At 27.1% G+C, this 17,410-nt stretch overlaps 1 protein-coding gene across 1 annotated transcript in view; it reads right to left on the reverse strand.

Annotated features, from left to right (window-relative positions):
• Window positions 1-3,354: 3,354 nt before the first annotated feature.
• Window positions 3,355-17,410, reverse strand: part of LOC117176056 (roundabout homolog 2-like) — a 309,064-nt gene continuing 295,008 nt past the window's right edge. Inside the window, exons 9-11 of the mRNA XM_033366055.1 lie at window positions 12,683-13,021; window positions 7,381-9,082; window positions 3,355-4,823 (exon numbers count right to left, since the gene is read on the reverse strand). Of these exons, the coding sequence (XP_033221946.1) occupies window positions 4,645-4,823; window positions 7,381-9,082; window positions 12,683-13,021 (2,220 nt within the window). The 3' untranslated portion in view covers window positions 3,355-4,644. The remainder of the gene's footprint in view (window positions 4,824-7,380; window positions 9,083-12,682; window positions 13,022-17,410) is intronic.

Here is a 17,410-nt window from a genome sequence, read left to right on the forward strand (position 1 = left end):
TAACTCTCTAGTCAAAATACACAGATATTATAATTAACGCGCATTTAAGTTATATATGTACATTCTTTTCGGCAATGCGCAGTATCCTAGGAGTGCCCATTTCTACTGAATATCAGATCAGCTTGGATGGACTTTTTCAAAATATTATTCATTATCTTTCTAAAGATACAAAATCTCAAATGAATGATTTCAAACACAAAAAGCAATTTTAGTTCATCAAGCTTTCAGATTTATCATTTTCTAGAATATGATTCTCGAACAGATGCAATTTTGAACAGAGAATGTTTTTTTCTCTTATCTAATTCTCCTAGTTTATATTCAGAAAGTTTACCAAGTGGCCGCAAAACTTTAGTTTCAAAATTCCCTTCACAGGCCAGAATTCGAATATTTAAACATTTTTATTATATGGAATATTTTAGACATTAAATAAAAAATTTTATTTATTGAATACTAGCTTTACTGAACGCTAAAGTCATTAAATCAACATTCTTGAAGAAAGTTAATTAAAAATTGGAACATTTTGAAGTTTTTTTCTGGACAGTTATTTAAAGTTTCTCTTAGAAGCCTTCCGTAAAATATATAACACACTTTTTTCCCAATTTCTTATCCTTCGTCTCCTCATATAACAGGCTGTGATTTTTGGTGTTCAGAATTAAAGAATTTTGAATTGAAAAGTTATAAAAGTGCATACATTTCAAATTTAAATCTTCAAAATTGAATAATTTTCAAATTAAATAATTTTTCATTGTAATTCTACAGAATTTAAGAATTTGAAATTTAAAATAGTTCAAATTAAACAATTTTTTATTGTAAATCTTCAAATATGTAGAACTTCGGATTGAAAATCTTTGAAATGGAAAAGTTTTTAATTTGAAAAATTAATAATAGAAAATTACTCAGTTTCAGGTTTTACAATTTAATATTCTGCAACATTGATGATTTATATTTGAAAATTCTTTATTTTGGAAAATTTAGAATCGAAGACTTCAAAAGTCAATTCTAAATATTAAAAATGGCAAAACTTTGAATAGTAATTCTTTAAAATTGAAAATCTTTGAATTAAAAAATTAATAAATGAAACTTATGCAGTTTTAAATTTTACAATTAATCATTTTGTAATTTTGATGATTAAAAATTTGAAATTTCTATAACCTTTATAATATGAATCTTGAAAGTTTTCTATTCAATATTTTCAAAATTTAAAATTTTTCAATTCTCAATCTTTAGAATTGAAAAGCTTTTAATTACAAAAATTAATACATGAAAATTACGCAGTTTTGAATTTTACAATTAATCATTTTGTAATTTTGATGATTTAAATTTGAAATTTCTTTAATTTAGAAGATTTATAATCGACTTTTTGTCTTCAAAATAATATAAATTGACGAATTTTCTGTATAAATCGTTAAAATTTAATAGTTTCCAATTGTACATTTTCAAAATCGAATTATATAAAAAAAACGTTGAAGATGACATCGAAAATGGAAAACACAAAAAGACAAAAAATTCCAGAATTACTCTAAAAAGTATTTCTTTAAAATAATTTTTTTTACTCAATAAAACATAACTTTGAAATGAAGAAAATCATTTGAAATGAAAGAAAATTTTTTTAATTAACAAAAAAAAACATTTCTCTGAAACAAAGAAATTTCATGTAACTAAGAGAAATTTCTCAAAGAAAAAAAATGATTTTATAGAGACCGTTTCTTTAAAATGATTTTTTTTACTTAATAAAAAAAACTATTTTAAAAAAACCGTTCCTTTAAAATAATTTTTTTTACTTAATAAAAAAAAACTCCCAAAATGAAGAAAATCATTTGAAATGAAAGAAAATTTTTATTGTAACAAAAAACATTGCTTTGAAACAAAGAAAAGACGGAAAATTTTTATAGTAACAAAAAAAACATTTCTTTGAAACAAAGGAATTTCAAGTAAATAAGAGAAATTTCTAAAGTAAAAAAAATATTTAAGAAAAAACCGTTCCTTCAATATATTTTTTACTTAATAAAACATATCTTTAAAATGAAAAAAATCCTGTGAAATGAAAGAAAATTTGGGTAATTCAACAAAAAAATATTTCTTTGAAACAAAGAAATTTCATGTAACCAAGAGAAATTTCTCAAAGTAATTTAATCATTTATTTCTCACTATCTAATTATTTTCCAGAATATTCTCGAATTTTTAGTCTTTTTTTCGATTTTCGAAATTGCTCCATTTTGATCATATTTACGATTGAAACATTTCCACATGCCCCCCCCCCCATCTTACTCAAAAAGCTGTTAATTAATTTATGGATGGCACCTTAGATACAAAAATATCCTGATTTTTTCAAAGTTTTTTTCTTCTTCAAAATGCCTTACTTTTCCCGCAATTTCCAAATTTTCCCCATAATGCGACCAACCTAATTTACATTATATTTATATCTGGCAGATTTTCTATACAATAGAAATAGATAAATTAATTACATTGAATTTGAGCGGTTCTAGGCCAAATTATGCTTGTTAGGTACATATTTGTGCGTAGAAGAGATCGATCTGTAAAAAAAAAACACCTCAAAATATTCCGTATGATTTTTAAACCGAAGGCAGTTGTTGTAGCTTTGTACAAAAAAGGGGGGGGGGGGGCAAGACAATAATACCGGCAGTTTTGTCAAGACAAAAATACTTATAAAACAATTAATTTATAAAAAATTAATTCTATAAGGTTTTTGTTTTTAATGTCAAATGAGATTACTGAAGTGAAAAAATTCCGGAATAGGATAAATAATGAGTCAATCTCTCCACTAAACGTCTAGAAGAGTATTTGTTTTATAGTTTTCGACGGCGATTTTTTCTGCACACGCCGCAACTAGAAGCACATTTGCACATCATTCCTACGATGCAATCACAATCTCAAGTATACTCCTTAATTTTCCTTATCGACTACAATGCGTACGTGTTAATGATGTGTAAATTAAAAGCTAATGACTAATCAAACTTTGTACAATGTATACAAAACCATGTGATATGATTATACATCTTAATATAATGCATCGCTAATATCATTTGTTCAGCTGGAAGAAATGCATGCCGATTATTCTGTTACTGCTGATCTTTCCTTCAAATTTCGGAACCTATTTTTGTTCAAATATTATATTTATTATTTTTCGCGGTATTGAATAATTAAAAAAAAGCAAGTGTATTGAACACAATTTGTTCGGCAGATACCGTATTAAATGCTTTTTTTCGTAGATAAAAAAAACTTTTTTATCTACAGAAAAAATTGAAACATGGCACAGTAATCGGCTACTTTTATATGAAAATAAAAAATTTAAAAAAACACTATACCTGGTGTACCGACACTTCGGCAATTGAGGATCTTTAAAAAAAATATTCATTATTTTTTTTTTTTTATGAATCTTAATCACTCTGTTCAGAAACTAATGAATAAAGAGTGAAAGAGAAGTCACGGGAATGAGATTCAACGTATGTATCTGAGTGTTAAGCGTAATAGATGCAAAAAGAAAAAAATATATATATAATTTTACAGTCTTTGTTTTTTGAAAATCACACAAGATTCAGATGAAAAAAATGTAATGCTAACAATACTGTCGTAATCGAAAGAAACGACATGATTAAGTTACGTGTTGTACGATTGGCAGCCATTATCGTGCAACGCAACAAAAGATAGCTTCCTCAATAAACGAAATTTATTTCCGTGGATTTAAGGTGGAGCTGAGATTCATCAGTAATTATTTACAATGTAGTTTTAGTACAAGGAGTGCCAGTCGCGTGCACCACAAATCATTATTTTAGAAAAGGTGATCGTTTATGTCCAGAAAATCGAACAAACAAATTGTGTTGCACGCGGCTGGTGAGGGTAAGTAGTTTTTGCCTGTCTTACGGCCCTAGTCGACTGGTAAGTCCATGACATTAAACAGCCCTTACGCCAGGATTCACCACTTTCAACAGGCGTTGACTGACACAAGTGCCTGACTGACATAAAGTTTTTATGTCATTTTTTTTCTTCGGTTTCCAGGAATCCTACAAACTGTACAAAGGATTAGGAACGTAGTTCGGCGTGAATGATACTGTCAGTCATATCAGACAATGACTGACCCTGTAAGTCATGTCAGCTAATGACTGACCATTTAAGTCATGTCAACCAATGACTTGACACTTTCAGTCATTCTGGTTAATGACTGACCCTGTAAGTCATGTCAGTTAATTACTGCTACTGTAAGTCATGACAGCCAATGACTGACTGTAAGACAAACCGGGCCAATGACTGACACTGTAAGTCAAGCTCGTCAATGACTGACATTGTAAGTCATGTCAATCAATAACTGACCCTGTAAGTCATGACAGTTAACGACCGATACTGTCAATAATTTCAGCCAATGACTGACAGTGTCAGTCATATAAATCAATGACTGACTCTGAACGTTATTCCAGTCATTGAGTGAACCTGTAAGTCACGATAATTAGTGACTGACCCTGTAAGTCATTCCAGGTCAATGACTGACTCATGTCAGTCAATGACTAACTTCTGGTGAGCCCTGCCTTACGCGAATGGAAGTAGACCAGCGATAATATCTCAGTAAGTTGTGACAATCGTTGTCATCGAAGGCCTTTTACTGCTGTTTCTTTATTTTCTAGAAAAGACTTAACTATCACGAAGGTCGCTTAATCGACTGGACTCGGGCGTAGCATTTGGATTATTGCCGCTCATGAAGAGACTGTTCAACTTGTTGTATCTCTGACTTCCCGAGCTGCTCATTGTGTTGGTAGCAGATGAACTGTGCGGCGGGTATCCAACGTTTCTTGGGAAACTGGGCACTTTATCTGCAAAAAGAAAAAATAATCCCATTATTTACAGTTTAATAATAACTTGAAAAGTTTGATAATCACTCTCATATTTCCGACAATTCTATTATTTAGTTGAAAATTTTATCACTTTGTTAAAAATGCAACTATTTTGTTAAAATGTCATATATCTTTTGGTAAAAAATTCAACTACTTGGATGGAAGTTGAATTAATTTGTTAATAATTCATATTTTTGGTTGAAAATTAACATGTTTGGTTAAAAGCTCAAGTATTTTCTTGAAAATTTGCTTCAAATTGGGTTTAAAATTACCTACTTTTACTGAAAATTACTCTTTTTTTGTTCATAATAAAGCTACTTAGTGAAAAATTTAACTATTTGGTTGTAACTGAACTTTTTTTAATTAAAAATTCATCTTTTTGGTTTAAAAATTCATCAATTTGGTAGAAAATTAAACTATTTCATTAAAAACCATTTTTTTCCTACAATTTATATTGTTTTGCTTAAAAAATCTACCATTTTGGTAGAATTTGTTTTTTTATGAGAAATAATTTTTTAACGAAAAATGTACCTATTTCATTTTTGGTTTAAAATTAACATTTTTAATTGAAAATTGATCTTTCGAGTTGAAAATTCTTGCATTCTGTTGAAAATTCGTCTTTTCTATTAAGAAATGAACTGTTTAATTGTAAATTAAATTTTATGTTGAAAATTCATATGTTTTGTAGAAAAGCTCGTCTTTTTGCCTGCAAAATTGACCATTTTGGTAGAAAATTAAACTATTCATTTGAAAACATAACTAACTTCTAAAAATATTTGTTCATTCAGTTGAAAATTTATATTTTTAGTAAAAAATTTAACTATTTGGTGAAAACTCATGTATTATGTTGAAATTCTTTTGTTTTGGTAGAAAATTAATCTTCTTTGTTTAAAATAATTATTCTAGTTGTAATTTCAAATATGTGGCTAAGCTTTGAACTCTTTTGTTAAAAATTTTTTTGATTTTTTTTCAAGATTCATTCATTTAGTTGAAAAACTAACTATTTTAATTGAAAATTGATCTTTCCTGCTTGAAAATTCATGAATTTTCTTAAAAATGAATTTTTTTTGGTTAAAGATTGATTATTTTAGTAGAAAATTCAACTATATGGTAGTACATTAACTTTTTGTCGAAAATTTATTTGTTTTTCATTCAACAGTTTGATTAAAGAATTAAACTATTTGATTATAAATGAACTTTTTTGGTTAAAAAAATCATATTTTGGGTTTTAAAATTTAACAGTTCTGCAGTTAAATCCTCTTTTTGGGTTCAAAATTAAACAATTTTGTTGAAAGTCCATGCGTTTTGAGGAATTTGTTTGTTTTTGTTTAGGGAAAAACTTAAACTTTTGATAGAAAATTAATCTTTTTGGTTGAAGCTTTAATTATTTGGTTGAAAATTTAACTAATTTGTTGAAAATTTTAATATTCTTTGAATAATGATATTTTGTAAGATTCACCTCTTTGGTTACAAATTTCAATATTTCATTTCTTGTTAAAAGATTTTCCTCTTCAAAATTTTTAAAAATAAAACCTTTTTGTTAGAAAATGTTCTGTTTTGTAAAAAATATAACTATTCTATTTTTTTGTTGGGAATTTATACCTTTGGTTGGAAAATAATATTTAGTTAAAAATTCGTTGTTTTTTAAATAGAAAATTCATTTTTTAGGTTGAAGATTTCACTATTTAGTGAAAAATTCATGTTTTGTAGAAAATTATTTTTTTTTGTCTTTGAAATTTAACAATTTGGTAGAAAATTGAATTATTAATTTGAAAACTTAAATCTTTTGTAGAAAATTTGTTTCATTTTTGGTTGGAAATAATTTTTGAACTGGAAAATAGACTATTTAATTTTGAAATAAAAATGTATCTGTTTTAGCTTAAAATTCAACTATTTGGTTAAAAATTCATGTATTTCGTTGATTTATTTTTTTAAATAGACAATTAATCTTCTTTGAAGAACCTTAAAGATCTTTGGTTGAAAAATTAACTATTTTCTTGAAAATCCGTTTTTTTATGAAAATTAATTTTTTTACCTTAAATCTAAATATTCCATTTATGGTTGAAAATCGGAATTTTTAATTGAAACTTGATATTTTCTAGTTGAAAATACATCATGTTAGTTGGAAATGCAAGAACTTGGTTGTAAATTACATTTTTCGTTGAAAATTTATCTTTTTGGTTTGAAAATTCAACAAGTTGGTTCAAATAACAGAAAAAGCTTATCATTTCAGACTAGATGGAAATAATTTTAAAATTAAATTTGTCTTCTGAAAAAAAATCAACTCTCTCATCTCTCTTGCATGGTAACTATCTCTGATGATAATACAGTTTCCTTTAAATTACTCTTATCATAAATGTAATGCCTGGCTTGAGATAGCGTCTATTTTTGAAAAAAAGATTCTTCTTTCGATATGTCTAATAGTTTAAACTCGACCGTCAATCGGAAGTCGTTCGATTCCCAGTGGAGCAAATAGAGCAGATCTTTTTCCGAAGAAAAAAATGTAATCCTAGTCCAGAATATTTGATAATTTTACCTTTACTTCTAGTGTGCCTCAGTCTTTCCTGCGAATTCATAGAACCGCACTGCCTGTAATTGCTGTCGCTGCTATACGTCGGCGAAGCAGTCCTGTTTGTTCTTCTGCGTGGACTTCTATTATTCCTGGTTCTCGAACTGCCCCTGTTGTGCGTGCAGGCAGGTTGAAACTGGTTATTATACTCCATTGTGTCAGCATACAAACAGCTGGATTCCGAACATGAGCAACACATGTCCGAATGCGTATTCGAGTCGCACGATTTCCGATCCCACTCATCATTTTCCGGCTGGTAAAGATTCTCATTTCTAAACATCTCCTCATTGTGTCGATAGACCTCGTCATTCAGACTGCTGAGTTGCTCCATTCGCGGATTGGTATGATTGGTACGCTTGAAGGCATCATGACTTCTGTAATCTTCCGAGGCCCCATTCTGATGACCGTAGATCACCGAGCCGCTCTCGTACTCATTCTCTTGCGGCTTGAATTCATAGTGACTGAATCCTTGAGGAAAGGACGGGACGGGTGGAGGATTCGTTTGAGGAGGTACAGTTGTATACCTGCCCTGCTGAACGCTTCCATGTAAGCTACTAGCTACCTCCGGATGACCTGGGCCGTTCCAAGGCATGGGCGAGGAAGCGAAACAACTTGGTCCAACTCGGACAGGAGGAGTCGGCGGACTCTGCGAGTTATTTGAAATCGAGCCATCCATTTCATTCTGAGCGCTCCTCTTGCCCAGATGAGGACTGAAGGCAGCAGCCGATTGATGTTGGATTCTGGCTGCGAGGGAATTTGAAGAAACAGGCGGCGGATGCTCCGGTGGCGGTGGTAGCATGTCACACCAGTTGGGCATCGTTTGCGAGTTGCCATCGTTGATCGGTATCCTGTACTGAGGTCTTCTCTGGATCTCAGCATTCTCATCAGTGTAGACACTACTCGTGTTATCGCTGCTCGGAGAGAGCGTCGACTTGTTCTGGTCTTGATTCGAGTCAAGACTAGAATAGTCAGGTTTAACACACGAATCACTGGAATTCGACTTCTGTCCACTCGTTTCCATCGAGTCGGGACTTCGATTCCCGACACAGAGAGTCGTGGTAGCGTAGGGTTCCGGAGGAGCTTGTATCTGTTTTCTTGTGTTGTAAAACGTCGTTAGGTTCACCTCGGCGTACTCGGATCCACCCATACTCACGATTCCGGGAGCTAACATGGGCTGATTGTTCAGCAGCTTCGTTTCACAATCCTTGTCGTTGGAACCTTGAAGCGTGTTGGTGGGTCTCCAACCGCGTTCCAACCAGAGCGTGTCTTTGTTCAGTGGACATATGTCATTGGCCGTTCCTACCGGGACGCTCAAATGCCCGAGCTGTTTGCTCATAGCTTGCTTTCGCTTGACGTAGAGGACACCTACGAGGGCCGCTATTATGGTGAATACCATCAGGATCATTAGGATGAGGAACCAGGTTTCTCGGAAAACGGACATGCCTCCGTGGCTGGGATCAGTTCTGGGCGGCATTTGAGTCAATTGACCGGGATCCATGTTCAAAAGAGTTGGAGCTGAAAATGGACCCAGGCCTATACGAGTCAAGCCGGCTACTCTTGCTGTGTATAGGCCGCCGGTTGTCAAACTGTTTATAATTACTGATGTTGTGGATGCGTTCAATGACATCTGTCCGAGTATTTTGTTACTGCTGTTGCTCTTGATTTGAATCTAGAACAAGAATGGGAGTGGAATAATTAAAAAGATGGTAGCGACAATTGTCAAATGAAATGCAGATTTTTTGATGATTTTTATATGAAATTTTGAAGCTTTTTTAGGATTTCAAGTTTGAGGATTGAATTTTTTCAGATGATGAAATTTGATCTTATGATTCCAGGGATTTAAATTAATGTTTTCTTTTTAAATTAATTTAAAGATAATATTTAGAAGGATTTAAAATGATTTTCTTTATTTTACAACATTTATCTTAAGAGAGTATTAAAAAATATTTTAAAACATATAGAAAGATTTCCAAAATTATCAAAAATTAATTTTGCAGATTTTTTGAAATTTTTTAGAAAAAAATCGATTTTTTTAAGGATGCTTGTTAGTTTTTTTTTTAATTTGAAAAATAATAAAAATGCAAAAACTTATAACATAATCTAGATTTTTCAAGATTTCGAAACAAAAATTCGAAGTTTTTTGACAATTTGGAAAGGTTTCAAGGTAATAAGGGCATATTTAGAGATTTAAGATTCATCGGCAAATTTATAATGATTTTTTTTTATTAATTAATTTTAAGAGAATACTGAAAAAGATTTGAAAATATTTCCAACGTTCTCAAAAAATAAGAATCTGGCAATTTTGTTATATTGGCAGAATATTAAAAAAAGTTTGAAAAAATTCGAATAATTTTAAATGATATTTAGAAGGTTCAGATGTTTTGGAAAGATTCAGAAATAATTTAAAATTTGATAAAGTTTTTAACTAAATGTAAATTTTGAAAGTTAAAAAGAAAAATTGTGAAGCTTTTTGAAAAAATATTCGGAATTTTTTTTTAAATTAGAAAAATAATTTTAAAAATTCAGACATACCAAAATCTAAAATTTTTAAAATTTCGAATTAAATTTTTGAAGTTTTTTGAAAGTTATGAAAGGTTTCAAGATAATAAGGGCATATTTAACGATTTAAGATTCCTCGGAAAATTTTTAATGTTTTTTTTTTGTTTGAAAAAATTAATTTTAAGATAATATTGGAAAAGATTTGAAAATATTTCCACAATTCTAAAAAAAAAGAATTTGGTAATTTTTTTATATTGGCAAAATACATAAAAAATGTTAGAAAAAATTCGAATAATTTTAAAAGATATTTAGAAGGTTCAGAATTTTAGAAGAAATTCAGAAATAGTTTAAAATTTGATTTTTTTTAACTTAATGTAAATTGTGAAAGTTAGAAAAAATGGTGAAGCTTTATAAGGAACTGAAGTTGAAAGATTGTATTTTTTTAAGGTAATAATTTGATAAAATTTCCGGAAGTTTCTTTTACAATTTGAAAAATAATTTTTAAAATTCAGACATAAGAAAATCTAAAATTTAATAATTTCGAAGTGGAATTTTGAAGCTTTTTGAAAATTTTGAAAGGTTTCAAGATAATAAGGAAATATTTAAAGATTTAAGGTCCCTCGGAACATTTTAAATTATTTTTTTATTTTGAAAAAATTAATTTTAAGAGAATATTGAAAAAGATTTAAGAATATCTACGCAATTTTCAACAACAACAAAATCTGAAAGATTACAAGGGAATTTTTATTTTTGCATAATATAAAAAAATGGTAGGGAAAATATCGAATAATTAAAAAAGATATTTAGAAGGTTTACAAGTTTTTAGAAGATTCCAAAATAATTTGAAATTTGAAAAGATTTAAAATAAAATGTAAATATTGGAAGATTTCGAAAAAAATTTGGTAAGCTTTTTAAGGTTTTGGATTTGAATTTTAAAGATAGAATTTTTAAGATAATAAAATTTGTTCTTAAGATTCCAGGGATACACATTATTATTTTAAAAAATTAATTTAAAGAAAATATTTTAAAATATTTGGAAACATTTCCTAAAAATTCTGAAAAGAATATGGAAGATTTTAAAGCGAAATTTCATAAAACATTCTAATAAGTTTAACGAATAATTAGAAGTTATGAAAGAATAAAATTTTTTTTATTTAAAACATTTATTACTAGAGAATATTAAAAAATATTTTTAAAAGTACCGAAAGATTTCCAAAATTACCAAAAAGAGTTTTGCATATTTTTTTCAAACTTATAGGAAAAATTCGAATCATTTGAAAAGATAATGGGATTTTTTTTTATTTTGAAAAATAATTTTAAACAATCAGACAATTTGGATTTCCAAAATGCTGAAAATAAACGCAATGTTTTTACAGATTTAAAAATAAAATGTAAAGCTTTTTAAGAATTTATAAATGATAAAAACAATTTCTTAAGATTCCTGGGAAAATTTTTAATAATTTTACAGTTTGGACAATAAATTATAAGAGAATACTGAAAAATATTTTTAAATATTTCCAAAATTGTAAAAAAAATCGAAATATTTTGGGGCAATTTTTTTATTTTTGCAGAATATTGAAATAATGATAGGAAAAATATAACTCGTTTTTAAAGAAATTTAGAAGGTTTAGAATTTTTAAAAAAATTTAAAATGATTCAAAAATAATTTAAAATCCATGCAATCTAAAAAAATTATAAACTTTAAAAGCTTCAAGAGAATAAAGAAATTCTGGGAATAATATTCTGAATGATTTTTTATATAAAAACATTACTTATTAATGAATATTTCAAAATATTTATAAAAATCTGAAACATTTCAAGTCAATTTCTGTAATTTTAAAAGATTTTTCAAATTTGTTAAAATAAATTGACTCAGTTTAAAAGGAAAATAAAAATTTCATTTCTTTTGGTAGAAATTTCATCTTTATTTGTTTAAAATTCAAATTTTTGGTTGAAAATTAATGTATTTTGATTGAGAATTAAACTATTTTGTTAAAAATTCATTTTTTTCTTAGGAATTCTACTCTCCTTGATCTAAATTAAAAATATTGTTTAGTTGAAATATTAGTTATTGCATTTTCCGCTGCGAATTCGAATTTTTTGGTTGAAAATATAAACATTTAATTGAAAATTCGCCTGTTTGGTAGAATATTGAATATTTTTCGTATTATATTAAACTGTTTGATTTAAAATGAGCCTTCTTCTTGAAAAATTCATATTTTAGGTATAAAAATTGTATTATTTTGTAGAAAATTTGTCTCTTTTGGTGAAAATCTTTTTTTTTTTTAATGCAACTGGTTGTAAATTCTTCTTCTTTTGATGAGTTCAACTGTTTACGATTTGAGTAAAAATATTTTCTACTTGAAATGTCAATTATGCATTACATTCTTAGTCGAGAATTGATCTTTTTTTGGTTAAACATTCAACTCTTTGTTTGAAAAATAACTTTCTTGTTAATGCTTTAATCTGACACATCAGAAATATAAAAAAATCTTTTTAAATTTAACAATAACCGTAGGAAAATTCTATTTGTATAACCTGAAAAGCATATAAAACTCATAAACTTGAAAAACAAATACGAGACCTTGCTGCCCATTCATCGCAGCTTATTCAGCAATTTCTGGTGACAAACGACCTTCACCAGAAATTGCTGAATAAACTGCGCCAATTAGCCAGTCTCCATAAAATCCTGACTTATGAAAATCTATTTTTCTCCTCAAATCAAAAAATTACGCGAGCTAATAAAAGAAAATTCAGTTCTTTCTCATACCTTGTAGCCAACGAGTTGTCCATTTTGTGAATCTTTAGGCGGAGGTGCCCATCTGACAAATGCAGATGTCACATTGATCATTCCAACGTGAACATTTTCTGGTGATCCCGAGGGTATATCTTCGAGTGTTGTAGCTAATTTTACATTGCTAGGTCTTCCCTCGATTGTTTTGTAGAAAGGAACGAGAAAAAATTCATAGCGAGTGTACTTTTTCAAATTTGTCAAGACGTAGCTAGTAGCACCAGCATTCAAAACTGTAACCATTTCATATTCGGGTTTCTCTGATAATTGACGATATCTTATGTAAAGACCTTCAACCAAGTCTGCGGCTCCGAGAATCTGAAAATATTAGATTTTTTTGTTTTTTGTTCAGAGAATCTTACAATTTCATGCCTCGGGCACACTTTTCGAGATCGAAAATAGTGTAAATAGTGTTTAAAAAAAATAGTTTCAAGATAGTGCTTATAAAATTTTGAAGTATTAAAAATTAACCTTAATCTTTATTTAAAATGTTATTATTTAGTTTATAGGAAGAAATTCCAAATAATTTTGGTTGAAAATTGATTATTTCTTTGAAAATTCAACTGTTCCGTGGAAAATTTAATCATTGGACTGAAAAATGTTTCTTTCTAGAATAAAATTATTTTTTAATATTAAAAATTCAACTATTTTGTTAAACATTTATCTTTTTGGTATAAAAGTTCATCTCTTTTTGTAGGAATTTTTCCTTTTTGGTTAAAAATACAACGGTTTGATTAAAAATTAATCTGTTTCTGATAAAAATTACTTTTTTTGTTGAAAATGTACCATTCCAGGTTGAAAATAGAATTGTTTTGTAGAAAATTCGTAGTTTCTGCACGAAAATTTAACAATTTGTTGAAAAATTTCACTATTTGGTTGAAAATTCATCTTTTTGTTAGTAGAAAATGAGTTTTTCTCGTTAAAAATCAAGCACTTTGTTGAAAATTAGTTTTTTTGGGTTAGAAAGTGATTTTAACTACAAAATTTAGTTTGAAAATTCAACTGATTAGTTGCAAATTAACTTTTTGGACGTCGATTCATATTCATGGTTTGAAAATTGGTATTTTTGGCTTGAAAATTCCATAATTTGATAAAAAAAATGTCTTTCTAGACTAAAAAATTCTTTTTCATTAAAAATTAAACTATTTTTTTAGACATTAATCTTTTTTGTTTGAAAATTAATTTTTTTTCTGTATAAATTTCACCTTTTTGGTTAAAAATGAAACGGTCTGGTTAAAAATTAATCTAATTCGGTTGAAAATGAACTTTTTGATTGAAAATTTACCATTTCGGGTCGAAAATTCAACTTTTTTGTAGAAGATTCCTAGTATCGGCTCGAGAATCTAACAGTTTGTTGGAAAATTTAAATATTTGGTTGAAAATTCGTCTTTTTTTTTGTAGAAAATAAATTTTTTTGTCAGAAATGAAGAACTTGGTTGAAAATTAGTTTTTGGACTAAAAAGTAATTTTAAACTGAAAATCTAAATATTTAATTCAAAATTGAACTGTTTGATTGTTCTCGACTTGAAAATTTGCCCTTTTGGGCATAAAAATTCAGCGATTCGGTACAATATTGAATTTTTTTGTAGAAAATTTGTTTTTTTATTTATTGAAAACTAATTCTTCGGAAGGAAAATTTAACTGCTTCACTTTTGGTTCCAAATTGATCTTTTTTGGTTTTAAAATACAACGATTTAGTTAAAAATGTTAGAAATTATAAAAACATAAATTGAAAATTCAAGTTTTGTGTTTGATGATTAACTCAAACTGTTTTTTATTTTTTATTTAAATCTTTTTTTGTTGAAATATCAATTATTACATTTTTCGTTGAAAATTCATCTTTTTATGTTAAATAATAAAGTCCTTGGTGTTTAAAATTCAATTGTTTTATAGAAAGTTTGTCACTTTTGCTCGAAAATTCAACAATTTAGTACAAAATTAAACTGTTTTGTAGGAAATGCTTTATTTTGGGATTGACAATTAATTCTTAAGGAAAATTTAACAAGTACTCCACTTTTGGTTAAAAATTAATCTTTTCTTGGTTTAAAAATGTTACTATTCAACGTTTTAGTTGAAAATTTATGTAATTTGTTCAAAAATCGTCAACTTTGGTAGAAAATTGATCTTTTAGATTAAAAATTCAACTATTTGTTTAAAAATTTATGTATTTTGTTAAAAATTAATCTTTTTATGAGTTTATTAATTTTTTGGTGAAAAGAGTATTTTGGTTCAAATTCGTCTTTGATGGTTAAATAAAACTTTTTTTAAATTTCAAATTTAAATATTTGTTTATTACAATATAAACTATTACATTTTTCGTTGAATATTTATCTTTTTAAGTTTAAAATTAAAGTTTTTGGTTAAAAAGTATTTTTATTTTAACTGGAAACTTCACTATTTTGTTAAAAATTCAATTTATTGGTTGTGAATTTTTATTTTATTTTTGAAAATTCATATTCTAGATTAAAAAATTTAACTGTTTCAGGGTGGTCGTTTTAATCGACGAAATAAATTCCCGGTTTTCTCGCGGTTCACAAACATTTTTCACGGCCAATGAAATAAAAAAAATGGAACACTAAAGCTAAAAAAATGTTCACTAACATTTTTTATAAAAATATATAAATCCACGTTATCATTTTCAATGCTCTAAATTAAAAAATCAATCAATGAACTTTAAAATTTTCAAAATTATATAATTTTAAGGAATTTTGAGCTAGAAACATTAAATATTGGAAAATTGAAAAAATTTTAACTGACCACTTCTTAAATCGGAAATACAATTTTTTTAAATAGTTTAAACATTGTTGGAAAGCTTCAAAATTTTATTTCAAAATTTTGAGAAATCTAGAAGCTGTTGTAAATTGGTTTTAAATTAAAAATTATTTTGGAAATTTTTTTCAGAACTTCTGAATATCTGTCAAAATTAATTGAATTTTTTTCTAAAATTTTCAGAAAATCCTGCAAATTTTAGAAAATTTCTTTACAATTTGGATGTATAAGTAACAATTGAACATTTATTATTTGTAGGCGAAATTTGAGTAATTTCAACATATGTAGAAGTTTCGAAAAGATTCAAACTTAATGTAAAATTTGAAATGATCGCCTAATATAAAACAAAATGTACATTTTTGCAGATTGTAAACAAAAAAATTGGATTATTTTCAAGAATTGTGTAAAGAGTTTTTCAAAGATTTAATCAAAATTTCCAAAAAAGTTTCTGCAAGATTTTAAGAAAACTTTCTAAAATTTGCATGATAATTTTTCATCTTTTTAAAACTCCTAAATATCTCTTAAAATTATTCAATTTTTTTCTACAAATTTTCATTTATAAATTATACATCAAAATTTATAATTTTCACTTACAAATTAAGCATTTTTCAAATATAACAATTAAAATTGTAACGTTAAAAGTTTAATGGCTCTTCGAAGTTTTAAGGATTCCAGCTTTTCTATGTCAAACAATTCGGTTAAAGATTCTTTGCTTTTAAATATTTGGTTTCAATTTACTTGTCTTAAAAATATAAATTCAAGTATTGCTAAATATTCAATAATTAATCTTTATTTAAAAATAAAAACTTGAAATTGAATGGGTTAGAATTTGAATATCTTAGACTGAAACAATATTTTTAATTTAATCAAATCCTTTAGTTAAGAATATATTATTATGAAGTTATTTTTAACTTGAAAATAGTTTATAAACTTTCAGTTACACGTTTACATTTGTTTAATGACTAAGACTTTTAATTTGAAGCCGTTTACGTTTTAACGTTAAAATTTGAAAATTCTTAAATTTTGAACCAGCTTAAAATCGTTTTGTTAAATCGTTTTTGTTCACTCTTTATTACTTAAAGTACAGATAAATTAAAGAAAAATTATTTATAAAATAAAAATATTTTTTATGTAAGATTTTCAACATCAAAGGCTTTTATTTTTTAATCGTTCAAGTCTTTAAAAAATTAATTAATCATTAAAAAATTCTTTCAATTAAAAATGTAAGCTTAGAACAAAAAATTTTAAATAGAAAAGGTTTAAAGTAAAAAAAATTTTAATCACGCATTGTAAGCTAAATAATAGCATAATTGAAAAACATAACAATTCCGGTGTCCCGGTCCAGGGGTCACCCTGTGTTTTATAGAAAGTTCGTCTTTTTTGCTTAAAAATTCAACAATTTGGTACAAAATTAAACTGTTTTGTAGAAAATGCATTTCTTTATTGAAAATTAATTCTCCTCAACTAAAATTTAACTACTACCCCGCTTTTGGCTCAAAATTAATAAAGTTCTTGGTTTAAAAATTCAACTATTTCGTTTAAAAATCCAGAAACGAAAAAAAAACAGAAACTAAAAATTAATCAAATGAAGTTGTTTAAAGTATTAGTTGATTTACGTAATTTGTTGAAAATCCGTATTTTTTTATAGAAAATAGATCTGCTTGCATAAAATCTCATCTCTTTGATTACAAATTTATGTATTTTCTTGAAAATTCTTCTAGTCAGCTAGAATATCAATTTCATTGGTTTAAAATTCAACTATTTGGTTAAAAATTAGTCTTTTTTATGGAAAATTTAACTATATGTCTGAACATTCAACTGTTTTTTTAAAAGTTCATGTTTCTAACTTGAAAATTCTTTTCCTGATTTTTGTCTTCCTTTATTGACTAAAAAATTTTTCTTGGTTAAAAATTCGTCTTTTTGATTTAAAAATAATGT

This window comes from Belonocnema kinseyi, chromosome 7 (genome assembly GCF_010883055.1).
Source record: "Belonocnema kinseyi isolate 2016_QV_RU_SX_M_011 chromosome 7, B_treatae_v1, whole genome shotgun sequence".
Lineage (NCBI taxonomy): Eukaryota > Metazoa > Arthropoda > Insecta > Hymenoptera > Cynipidae > Belonocnema > Belonocnema kinseyi.